The sequence below is a fragment of the Rhamphochromis sp. 'chilingali' genome, assembly GCF_963969265.1.
Source record: "Rhamphochromis sp. 'chilingali' genome assembly, chromosome: 16".
Taxonomy (NCBI): Eukaryota; Metazoa; Chordata; class Actinopteri; order Cichliformes; family Cichlidae; genus Rhamphochromis; species Rhamphochromis sp. 'chilingali'.
Genome location: NC_137943.1, coordinates 7,926,857 through 7,939,553, shown reverse-complemented (window position 1 = coordinate 7,939,553; position 12,697 = coordinate 7,926,857). Strand labels below are relative to the sequence as shown.

The 12,697-nt window shown below is 43.5% G+C and overlaps 1 protein-coding gene and 1 long non-coding RNA gene across 2 annotated transcripts; one reads left to right on the top strand and one right to left on the bottom strand.

The window, feature by feature from the left end:
• Positions 1-7,995: 7,995 nt before the first annotated feature.
• Positions 7,996-9,824, top strand: LOC308383427 (uncharacterized protein). The gene is made up of 2 exons (XM_080861380.1): positions 7,996-8,475; positions 9,364-9,824. The coding sequence occupies exons 1-2, from the start codon at positions 8,216-8,218 to the stop codon at positions 9,632-9,634; spliced, it is 531 nt and encodes a 176-aa protein (XP_080717506.1). The 5' UTR covers positions 7,996-8,215; the 3' UTR covers positions 9,635-9,824.
• A 201-nt stretch (positions 9,825-10,025) lies between these two features.
• LOC308383428 lies at positions 10,026-11,905 on the bottom strand. The gene is made up of 3 exons (XR_013969145.1): positions 11,873-11,905; positions 11,072-11,800; positions 10,026-10,235 (listed from the first exon to the last, which is right to left on the bottom strand). It is a non-coding gene; the product is annotated as an uncharacterized lncRNA (long non-coding RNA).
• Between the last annotated feature and the right edge of the window lie 792 nt (positions 11,906-12,697).

Here is a 12,697-nt window from a genome sequence, read left to right as displayed (position 1 = left end):
TTTTCACACTGTCAGAAAAATAACCCCTGTGCCCACATTATGCCATCTGTCAGGTGGCCATATATGATTTCACTTCCAGACACCAGATCGCATCTGAACGCAGTCCTGAGGGGAGATCACCACAGACACCTCCTGTACGAGACGTTATTTCCTATGCTTTGACGCTCAGTAAAGCTTAGTAATTGGATCTTCAAAAGAAAAAACACCCGCTGTAAGAGTGCACGCCTTTAGTGATTGAGTATCTCGCAGCCATTGTTTATTCCTGTTGATGCTTCACCCTGATGGAAAAAACAAATGAGAAGTCTATTTGGCTTGGGTAATGACTCCCGGCTGGCTTCCTCTTGTCCACCCCGAAGGCTCTCCGGGTGTCATATAATCAGTACACCCAAGTCCTTAAATGCATGCCAATTCTGACAAACAACAAAGCTGGCATGAAGATAATTGTGTTTGTGGGCTCTGCGCATCCCTTTCCCTTGCTGGCCCAAGAGGCAGCCACTGCCTCGCCTCGTTTGAGAGGTGCTGTTTTTCATCCCTTGCAATGACAGCCGCACTCTTGTCATTCCCGCCGCATGCTTGCCATGGCTGCCTCGCTCTCCTCGAGATGGTTCTTTTTTTTCCTCCTTCTTCTTCTTCGCCCCCCAACCCTCCAACCCCTCTTCTTCTTTTTTTTTCTCTAGCAATGTTTTTGGCAATTTCTTTTCTTCTTCTTCTGTTTTTTTCTTGACTCGATTAATTCAGTGACATGAATGAAAGCAGCCCGGCAAAGTAAACAGTGGAGCTCTTGAGTTCTGTCCAATCTGTGTCAGTACTTGTTCGCTTCCCAGCAGGCACTTAGGAGCTTCTGCCAACACCGCTATTGCTGCTCTTGATGATGATGACGACGAGGGTGATGGTGAAGATGAGGAGGATTATAGCCCCCTACCATTAGTGCAGACTGTGCCTCGAGAGGCCCGAAGCGGTCGGCTGTTTATCCCTTGTCATGACACCTGACTGTATAAATGGGACCTGTCTGTTTGTTTTATCGTCAACAGCACCAGGCCTCGCCTTCCAGGCAAAGAGAGACAGGGTCAGGGAGACTACAGCTAAAGACTTGGCATTAAGAGCAATGGTGGCTGCCACGGTCACTCCACTTACTCCCATGTGGCTTCTGGCTTTTTTTCTCTCTCTCTCTTTGTTTTATTATTGCACTACGTCCTTTAATACATGGTGACTATACGTCCCTCAGGGCAAGAGAAGTGAATTGCGGATTCTGCTGTTTCACAGTATCAGTGGGGTTTTTTTTCGTAGCTTCTTGCTATTTCAGTGGTGCTTCAGTTCTTACATTTGTTAAGGTGACGCACCATTACTGCTGCTGTGTTTTCCTATTGACTGACCTTGTAAAGTGGTTGAAATGCTATAATTTGCTCCTGTAATCTTTACTTGCTGAGAGTTTGAATTGTGGCTCTTCCATGTATAAATCATTAACAAGTACAGTGTCCAAATCCATCCATCCATCCACTTTTTTTCTACCACTGATCCAATTGAGGATTGCGTCTGATTCACACTCACATTCATACCTACGGGCAAGTTAGAATCGCCAACCAGCCTAACCTCACTATCTGCATGTCTTTGGAGCAGAGTACCTGCAGAGAAGCGATGCAGACATAGGCGAAGCATGCAAACTCCACACAGAAAGATGGTAGAGACAACATTGCGGCACCATGCTGCTTATAGTAAGTTGTATGAAATGCAGCTTTGGGTTGCACATTCTTTTTTCACTCTGGAAAACGTTTCTGCTTTACAATTCTGATGGAGAACAAAACTACAGTGTGTGTGTTTTATGGGTTTGAAGTGTCATTCAGAGCTGCAGGCTTTTTGACAGAATAGCCAGCCCCAGCGGAAGACCCATCTCAAGAGGAACAACTTTGCCAGGCTTGAAGCCCCTGCCTTCCCTTCTTATTCTCCTCTCATTCTTCTCCACCTCTTCATCCATCCATCCTCTTTTTTCTGTTCTACATTTTGACTTAATCCTCCCCGCAGTGCCTTCAGCCTGTCGCCACTTCCCCTCCGGCCTGATCCTGCTCTGATCGATGCCACCTTGCTCCCTACTAGAAACCCAATGGGGAAATGGAAGCATTAATTACCCACCCCAGAGCTCGTTACCCTGGCTCAGCCCTTTCAGCTTCCTGGCTCTTCACCGACTTTGCAATTGTAATTCAGCTGGGGGCCCAGGACATGAGGGTAATAACAGAGGGTACCCGTCCAAACGGACGATCGCCCACTGATAAATGATCTGCTGGGCCGGACGTGATGGAACTGATGCGAAGGGCCCCGGGAGTGACTCTGAAAGTGATTGACACACAGCTCTGGCACGGGGATTTTTGTGTGAGAGAAATAATTTATGGCTTTCTCTTCCGGAGCTGAGACGAATGCCAGAAATGAGTAATGACCTCTTGGAAGTTCAGCTTCTCTGATCGCAAACAATAGCCCAGGTTGTCAGTGTGGTGGAAATGACAGAATTGATGGCGTTATGAGAATGAGAAGCTAATGGACTAAATCATGGAAATGGCAGTTTAATTAAATATCAGGGCCCAACTATGAACAACATATTACCATTAGAGACGTCCTCACCGATAAATATTGCCCCTAGATGTGGTAAAATGAAAATGAAGGTAAATTGCCCTTTCTTTGGCTAACTGCTTCTGTTTTCTTAATCTTCTCTTCTTGTTACCCTTTTGTGTGACGGCTTGAGTACCTAACTGTTGAAGCACCCAGCAGTTGGCCTCCTCTGTGCTACTCAGCGTCTGATGTTTTCATGTAAGCGCCATGGCGAAAACACACACACACACACACACACACAATAATGTTTATTTGCTTAGCTACCGTCTCTCCTCAAGCATCCCCAGCTCTTTGCCATAGCCCTAAATCCATTTACAGCCTATGCCTCTATCAGCAACTTTTCCCCTTATCCTCCCATGCTATATTCTGTCTTCCTCCCTCTCCCTTTTCTCCCTTTTTTCCACCCCACTGCTTTCACCATTAACCCTCTCCTCCTTCTTTCTACTTTCCCCATGTGCCCTCCTTCTCTCTCCTTCTCCCTCTCCTCCCCTTGCCCTTCTTTCCCCCCTTACTTACTTTCTTTCTTTCTTTCTTTCTTTCTTTCTTTCTTTCTTTCTTTCTTTTTCTCTGTTAAAGACCGATCTAGTCTCATTACACTGATGGCCCTGATGATTCACTTGAATGGTGCACTCTCTCCCCGGTGCCTCTCCAATGGTTCCTCTGCAGCCTCCGCATGCAGCGGCACTCAGCAGTAACAGCAGTCTCTCTTGCTCTTTCTCCCCGGCCACAATGACAGCGTGGCACCTGCTACTCAGCCGCATGACCTCTTGATATTATCATATAGGTCACAGAGACATTTGCACACTGAAGTATTTCTTATTTAACAAGTACTCTCCCACATGTAAATGTTGTGGATGGAAGAAGAAGATAGAGCAAACACCCGGAGATGATGGGAGGAACAGGGAGGGGGTGGGAATCAGATGTGTGAAAGAGTGTGTGCAGCTAGACAAAGTGTATATTTAGCCTGCTTGTGTCTTTTACACCGAACCAGAGTTCAGGTGTGACACTTCCCTTTGATCTTGGGACTATGACTGTGAGCGCCGCACGCAGACTTAACCACAACCACCTTCCATTATTCATCTCTAATGGAGCATTTTTCACACATTGGGAATTACCTGCAGTGCAGAATCTGGTTTGCCTTCAGTCTCGCTCTCACTGGCACCACTGCATTTTGCTGAGAGGAAAATGGTGCAAGCTAAGGCTTTGTCCCATTTCTTCCTTGCACCTTCGCTCTTGAGGTTTCCCTACCTGACTGCACAGTCATGTGAATGTAATGTTACTCCATGAATGGTCGTAGTTGTAGCTTGACCATAAACTTGCCAAGATTGTTTAGCATAGTTTCACAGCTCAGATCACAATATTCTCATGTCGAGCTGCACTGTATTGCCAAATGTATTCCTATGAACTATATGAACTTGAGTGACATCCCATTCTTAATCCATAGGGTTTAATATGATGTCGGAAAGGAGCATGTTTATGGGAATTTTTGACCATTCTAGAAGTGTATTTGTGAGGTCAGACATGCTAATGTTGGACGAGAAGGCCTGGCTCCACTCGATTTCTGGTCTGGACTCTGTGCAGGCCAGTCAAGTTCTTCCACACCAAACTCTCTCATGCATGACTTTATGGACCTTCCTTTGCACACAGGATGGGGCCATCCCCAAACTGTTCCCACAAAGTTGGAAACACAAAATTGTCCGAAATATCTTGGTATGCTGAAGCATTAAGAGTCCCTTTCACACCAACTCTGCCTTCAGTAACATCACCTTTAACATCACGTTCATCAAACTTGACACTCTTCCCCATGAAACTGCAAAAGGTTTCACGCAAACACAACAAACTTCCCGGTTTCTGTAAACTCGTGTAATACAAACTGGTTCAATTAACATGGAGAATATTTGTAGGATTATAATTGGTTTTAAAAGCCCAAACAAAAGAACATGCTTCTTTATCAGAACAAATGTAACAGATTTCAGAGGGGAGCAAATGTTTTCATAAACTGATCAGGAAAACATTTGCACCATTATTATTTTGTAAATGACTCAACTTAATTACTTTCTGGCTGTTTTCCTGTGCATGACCTCTGTAGATGTAACTCCAGAGAGATGTACATTTTCCAACATTCTCAGCAACGGCAGCTTCCAAACCGTGCACCTCCATGGAGAGTTTGATTTCAATCCAAACTATTAAAGAATTAGGAAGTAAAACAACCACCAAATCTGTTGCGCTGACAAGAACGTAGCTTTCTCTTTTGGGAGGGGCTGTGGCCGAGGATCACACATCCATCATTTTTACACTTTGCTGTACTATTGCGTTTTGAGGCGGTGCAGCTAAAACCTCATACCTCACCTAAGCAACCGACTCAACCTTTTCGGGGAAGGTCTTGGTTATTTCAACAAGCTCTTTACCAAGTCAGATTTTACATACTTCACAAGCCCAAAAGAGACTGGATGCTAAACTGGCCTATCTGAAGTCCAGACCTCTCACCCTCTGAGAACATTTGGAGCATTATAAAACAAAACACATAACAAAAATCCTGCAAGAGAAGTCCTGGGAAGTTAAGATGCTGAGTTCAGGTACTGTAAACAAGAATGGCAGAGGTTGGTTTGTTATTTTGCTTTTGAAACACCAGCACTGGGCCTCCTCGGTTCCCAAATGTTTGCAGAGTGTGGGTGAAAAGAAGAGTTGATGCAATACAGTTGTAAGCATTGCACCTGCCCAGTGTTTTAGAACTGTGCTGCTGGCATTCAAAATTAGCATATATTTAAAAAATAACCTGAGTAAATACAATTTCTTCACTTATACTAATAAATATAGGGTTTAGCTGATTTATAAATGACATTTCATATTTTCTTTTTAGGAAACAGAGTTGTGTGTGTGAACTACCCAGAGAGTCAACTATTTATCAGGGTCATGTTCCCTCTAGTACACCTGATGACGGATGAACAAAGGTTGAGAGAACAGACTGTCCCATAAGAAATAAAGCAGCCATCTGAATGGTAGCTCTGCTGGACAGAAAAATGTCCGTGCAGTGAGGTTTTAGATAAGACACTATTTCACGTACTACACTCTCACAGTGACAGCCTGTGCACATTGCTTATTAAAAGCCCCATTTCATAGTGTGCTTTAATTCTTCAAATGATGGCTTTATTACATAATCAGCCACTCCTTTGTCTCTCCTGTGGCAACATTGCTCGTACTTCTTTCTCATTAAAGGCTACAAAATGTGCAATATGGCACGCGACGAGGCCGGCTCCACACTGCTGTTTAAAGAACAGGTGCATGTAAATAAGGGACAACATGTAAGCCGGGTTTAGGTGAGAGACGCTAATCATAAAAATGCAATCAGGCCTAGATTGATTAATGTAATTATCTGCAGCTGTTTTCTTCAAAAATAACAGCTCTGTGAAAATGGGACTTTGAGAAATCAATGTAAGCACTGTTCAGCCTTCACTCGCTGCATAATTTGGCCCTTTTTCTTTTGCTTTATATGCCACTACTATCTGACTAAACATTGTCTGTGCTGTTGACAACTTAAATGTTTATACTCCAGACCAAGGTGACTTTAAAAGAGACTTGCAAGGAGATAACACACAGATATGTTCAATAGCGGGAGAGGCCAACAATACGCCGTGGAGAGCCAAGACTGTGGATTTTCATTCCAAAGCATCGCTTCAGCGGGTGACAGTGCTGATGAGTTCTTCCCTTCTACCTGACAGACTGCTAATTAGTGGATGTCTGGATGGAAAGCAGGCAGCCGGCTATCCCTGTTCTACACTATCCTGCTTTTACAGTTATAATGGAAAACCAACAGTCTGTAGCTTCACTACTGACAGTTAGCTAAAGGAGAAAGCAACTTTAACAGTTTGTTTAGCGTGAATCTCTCAGAGGTCTCTGCATGATCTCTGACTTGTTTTCTGCTTCTTCGCCAGCTGTGAGCAGATTCTTTTGTGTCCCTCTGCAGCACGCTGAAAAGAAAAATCAACCAAATTTAATTTATGCAAACAGATAACTGTCGTTATACATAATTTATTCTTTCAGTGCGAAAGCAGTGCAAACTCAGTGCTTTGTTAGAACAGAATTGGCACAAAACACATGGCACATACGTATTTACACAAAAATCTGATGAATGTTAAGAAATAGTTTTACCCTCAGTGTGATTCATTGTTGTGCAAAAATGTTCAATGCCTAAGATATGTCAGTTTGATTCTCTAGCATGACAAATGTTCCTAAAGTTGGACAGCAAGACTAGGTGCTTGCTTTATGAACCTGTGGCACCTGAATTAAAAGGTTAAACGGTGAGGCCCAATGCTGTTGCTCATATAGAGAAATAGACTTTACTATGTTATCCCCAAAATGTAGAAATTTTGTCACAGCTGCAAACAACAACAACTATGAATACAAAAAAAGTTAAATTAAGTGATTCAACAGTATGGAAGCTTAGTTTTGCCAGTGGCAAAAAAAGGAGAAAGGAAATAAGAAAAATATTTTTTGGCATTATGTCAATTTCAATATCTGAAAATTTCAAATTTCTTAAGTTGAAAATTTGAGATACATAACTCTGGATATTAAGTCAAAGTTTCTATATCTTTAAAACTCTATGAAGAGAAAAGTCAATAAACTGGAAAAGAACAAGTACCTCAAAAAGTATACATGCTTAAAGGGCAGTTTGAAGGGCAGCAACCTGTCTCCGAACAGTTGGGGATGGACTGGTCCAGACTGTAGTCACTCTCGCACAGATTGCCATCGTTTCCAAATAACTGCTGTCTAATTTAGAAATGTAGACAGATTGCTAACCAGCTGCAATCAATCAGTCAGTTTGCACCCATGTTCACCACTCATCTAGTCGCTAGGACACTAGACTCAACTGGTTGCCAACTCGTTGTATTCTGGTTACATTGCAATGTTTTCTATATTGCATGGTTTCTGAGGACTTATATCATTTTGCAGCTGTAACTGCGGCCTTGCAGCAACAATTTTTGAGTTTCTTTTTCAATGCACAAGTGCATGCACAAATGAATTTCTATTTAATGTGAATTACTGCGTATATAATCATCATATTATCACCAACAAAATGTGCATATAGTTGCCAACTGAACCCAATTCTGTCACGGGGCCGAGTGGCCTGTACTGAACAGGACTCAGGTGCAGAAACCCAGAGCAGAGACAGCAGATGATGTAACAATTTATTAGGTTTAAGTGCAAAAAAGAAAACGTAGCAAAGACAAAAAAAACAATAAGACGTGGAGTTTGACGAGGCGTGGCCTGGGGAACGTGGCTAGGGCTAGGGAATGAGGCCTGAGATGCGGAGTGGAGCTGAGCAGGGAACAGTCACACTGAAGAGAGAAGATAGAGGAGTTAGGGAGGTAGTGGAGGCAGCTCTGAAGTGGCCAGTTGTAACGGTGTGTTCACACCGAACGCGATGGACACGAATAAAACGCCCCAAACGCCCCTAATTTGACGCGTGTACATTCGCGTCTCAACGCGTGTCCAAGAAAAATCCATCGCGCGTGAACCGGAAATGTGGGAGGAATGTGGGAGGGAGTTGTGCCAGACCGGTATCTTTGCAAGATGGCAGCTATCGAGCTAGCGCTTGAAGAGAGAGTCTCCCTTCTCTATGTACTGTGGAGAGCAGAGCAGCAGCGTAAAAGACGTCCTCGCCGTACCTGGGTCCATCAGGTCCTCCAGAGGCATGAGCAGTTTGGTGAGTTTCACCACTTGCTCCAGGAGCTGCGCCTGGATGACGGCCGATTCCAGCGCTATCACCGTCGGCCAGTTTGAGGACCTGCTTTCCCTCGTCGCTCCCAGCATTGCCCGCCTAGACACCAACTACAGACGCTCAATCCCACCTGCAGAGCGCCTGTCCGTCTGCCTGAGGTTAGTAAAACTATTTAATACGGTAGTCCTTTATTGATATCTGTGCTAATATGCTAATCCATCCAGTTATACACTGCTAACATGGATGTGCTATGCTAACAGTGAATGCTGTCGGTGTTTACTGAAAGCAAACTGTGGTACAGAGACGACTCTTTATAATATTTCTAGTGATACTCAGAAGGTCTCATCAAGTCCCGATTTAATTCGATTTATGCTGTTATCAGTGTTTGAATGATAGCATGGCTGTGGTGTCACATCAATGTATGCGCTCGGTGTTTGCTGATATCAAACTGTAGCATTAGGACCACTGAGTTAACCTTTGTAGTGATACTCACTCCTTTTTATTTAGACCTGGTTTAATTCTGGGATAGTTGAATGTTTGTATATAATCCCTGCAGCTGTCAGACTCTATAGCAGGGGTCACAGCCTTTATTAAAACAGAGTTAGATAAAACTGTGAACAGTTTGGTTCATCTCTAGTTACATGGTTCTATCTTGATAAGCTGTCTTATCACAGATTAATTTTTCAAAAATATTAATGATTTAAGCAAGGAAAGGGCTACATGTCAACACACAACTCTTTATTTCTATTAATGTCTTACTTCATTCCTACCTGATTGACATGTTTAGGAATTATGAGTGATTGGCTCACTGTAGTGGCAAAAGTTGCTACCAATCAAATTATGATATGTTAAAGTTAAAACAAAACACAACTGTTTTAGATATTATCTAATATACATTTTGTAATTATCCTTATAATTACAAAAGGTTTTATGTAAGATTCATGTTTTGTGATTTAAATCTGACATCACAAAAGTATTTTGGAATTTGAATAATGTATTTTGTAACTGCAGTACACATAATACTGATTTTGAACAATTTTGTCCAGGTTCCTTGTCACCGGGGACTCCTTCAGGACCATCGCGTTCAGTTTCAGAGTCGGTGTGTCCACGGTGAGCCAGATCACCCCCAAGGCAGCGACGTCCATCTGGGACTGTCTAGTGGACGACTTCATGGCTGTGCCTTCACCTGGAGACTGGCGGTCCATCACAGAGGGACTCCAGGAGCGCTGGAACTTTCCTCTGTGCTGTGCAGCTCTGGATGGGAAGCACATCCAGACAAAGGCACCCCATATATCATATAGGAGACACACACATTGATATACACTAAATATTCATTTCATTTCTTTTTTGTGGTGCCCAAATTGATGCACCTGCTTGATTTTGTTTAAACAATTATTGCACACTTTCTGTAAATCCAGTAAACTTCTTTTCACTTCTCAAATATCACTGTGTGTGTCTCCTGTATGATATTTAACTGACATTTTTTATTGTAACAACAATTTATACAGGAAAATAATGTCTATTAACAAGGTTGCCCAAACTTCTGCATCCCACTGTATCAGTATATTTTGTCATTAGTATAATATGAAATAAATTCTACATGTGTCAAGTCGTGTGCCAACATTTGCTGTGTAGTAGAACTGAGACATTAGTCATTATAAACATTTATTTGAAATAATATTAAAAGTCTCAAACAGAAAAACATTAAACATAAATATATAAAATATAAGAATTTACAGAGAGACAGGAATAAAAAGGACCAGCTGCTCCTCCAGAGCAGGAACAAGGCTGAGGAGGAAATGCTCCATTGGAGACTGGTGTGGCCTCTTCAGGGACTCCAGGATGGCCAGCTCCACCGCCGATGGACCGTCCTGGGACCCGTCCCTCATCTGCCTCGGAGCCGTCCTCCTCTGTGGGCCTGTAAAACAGCACAAAACACAAAGAAATGAGAAGGCTGCTACTAGATTTTAATTTCAACATTGAAAAAAAACAATAACAGGATATAATCAGATTGGTTGTAGATATTTAGTAAAGGTGATCACAAGGGAATCCCACCGACTAAAAAGGTATCAGTGCTTGCTGTACATATCTGTGGGTGCAGCAGCAGGAGCTCAGGGACCGGGGATGCTCTGCTGCAGAATCAGTTGGTTCTATCAATACAGTATTAAATGTTAACAGGTTCGATATAATAATCGTAGAGTAGACAGTGGTCCCTCATTTATTGCAGGGGTTCTCAGAATAACTAGCCCCTGGTCACAGTTCTCACAATTGATTCTCAAAGTGCAAACCTTTGTAGATTGCAAAACGTAAAAGTATTATTATGCCGCGGTTTGTCTTCATCTGCCCGCCACTTTCGTGCGCCTTTTTCCCTCGCGGTGCAGGTGTCTATTTCCGAATGAGGCTCATAGTTATGGGTGTTTTTGTGCTGTTTTTTTCTATTGGACGCGATGGTTATCAAAACCAAACGTGATAAATTTGGCAAGCGCAGGAGATTTGTCAATCAGGCTGCAGAATGCAATGCTGTACTGTGCAATAAAAAAAAAAAATCAGCGAAAAAGCAAAGCAGTGACGGATGAACAGCGGGACCACTGTGTGCTGTTTATTAATAAACAATAAAATATATTCCTAAATGATAACATGCATAAAAGCAGAACGGTATTTGTACGTCAGTGGGAAAATAGCGGTGGCTTGCTAGCTTTTGTGCGGCTTCCCCAGGTCAGTGAAAACTTTCAAAAGAGAAATGAATGAACTTACCAGGTTGCCCGATCTCTTCACATATCTTCCTCCAAGCTCGGTCCTTTTTATTCCTGTCTCGGTACTGAAAGCAGCTGGTGTTGTACAGCTCCGAGTTGTTTGCTACCGCATTGATTAGCCTTCCCCTCCATTGAAGTATGAAAGGCTTTGGCTGGATCTGCCCCTTTGACCTAGGTAACAGCCACGTCACCAGGCTCCTGATTGGTTGTCGCGGCGCGATTTGACGCTGGAGTTCAGATTTTTCCAACTCGAGCGGTAGACGCGAAACGCGCGTATGCACAAAATGCAACACAAAAACTCACGCGCGTGGTTTTATTCGCGAGTCAAACGCGCCAGACGCGCTACACTGACGCGCGTTTCACGCGTTTTGGCGTTTTCGCGACGCAAATCTGCTTCCGAATTTTCGCGGGACCCGCAATCGCGCGTCATCGCGCCTTTCCATTGACTTTACATGTAAACCTGACGCTCTATTCGCGTCCATCGCGTTCTGTGTGAACACACCGTAAGAGTAGCAATTCTTACTTGCAGTAGGGGACATGGAGTGTTGAGAGGGGGGTGATGAGAATCCAGGGGAGGCTGAGTGGCGTGGAAAGGCTGGCCTGAGATCCGGGGCTTCAGATGGAGTGTGATGGCAGGAGGGCAGGCAGGTGAGGCACAGAGAGATTTTCAGAATGATTGCTTGGTATCCTGAGTCCGGAGGTGGAGCGTGAGCCAAGGTGAATACAGCAACTGCAGCACAAGAGAGTCGTGTTAACAAGATAGCTCACAGCAAGAACTTGAAGTATAAGGCCTGTTACCAACATGTGTTGATGACGAACTGGCAGTGAATGACCATCAACGTGTGGTTTAAATCCCTCTGGCTTGATTGCCTGCAATAGGCTCCAGGTGTGCAGGAGCTGGAGTTGGCCCTGCCCAGGGGCGGATCCCAGGTCAGTTCAGGAGCCTTATGGAAATTCCAGCCACCCACCGCAGACCATGACAAATTCGTCGCAAATTGATAGCAGACTACTGGCGTGCACCGAAGTTGCTTTGAAGATGGCAACTGAGTATGAGTTATTGCAGACCTAGTCCCCATCTTATTACCCCAAGGTAATAAAGGCATTCTTTTTAATTGCCAGCAGGGTCAGCTTCTCTGGTTGCAAACAAATTTCTTGCTATTTAGAAGTCTATGGAAAACTAATGGCTCTTGGTCATTTATTGGATCATTTATGGGATCAGTTGCTGGTTTCAGGAATTAGGAAAATGCAGGCCAATTACCATTTACACAACATTAAGCTCGTTTTGTGACTTACTGCCATTACTACAGTACTGCGGTCCTCACTGGGTTCAAAACACCAAGATGACAATGTCAAAAACTCTCTGATTCTGATTCTCACTACCCAGTGGGTGATGTGATGGCAGCCACCTCCATCTTTTATATACAGCTTATGGTATTACATGACTGCATGAGGATAGCGAATGATATTGGCTGATCCTGAGAGATGCAGCACAGGTAAAAGTAATAACATAATTAATATCTCTGTCCTATTTAGACACATCAGTATACCACGAGAGAGCCAACACGCACAACCGCAGAGCCCTGGAACACCCAAGTGGCATGCAGCTGTCATTAAAGTTAGCAGCGGT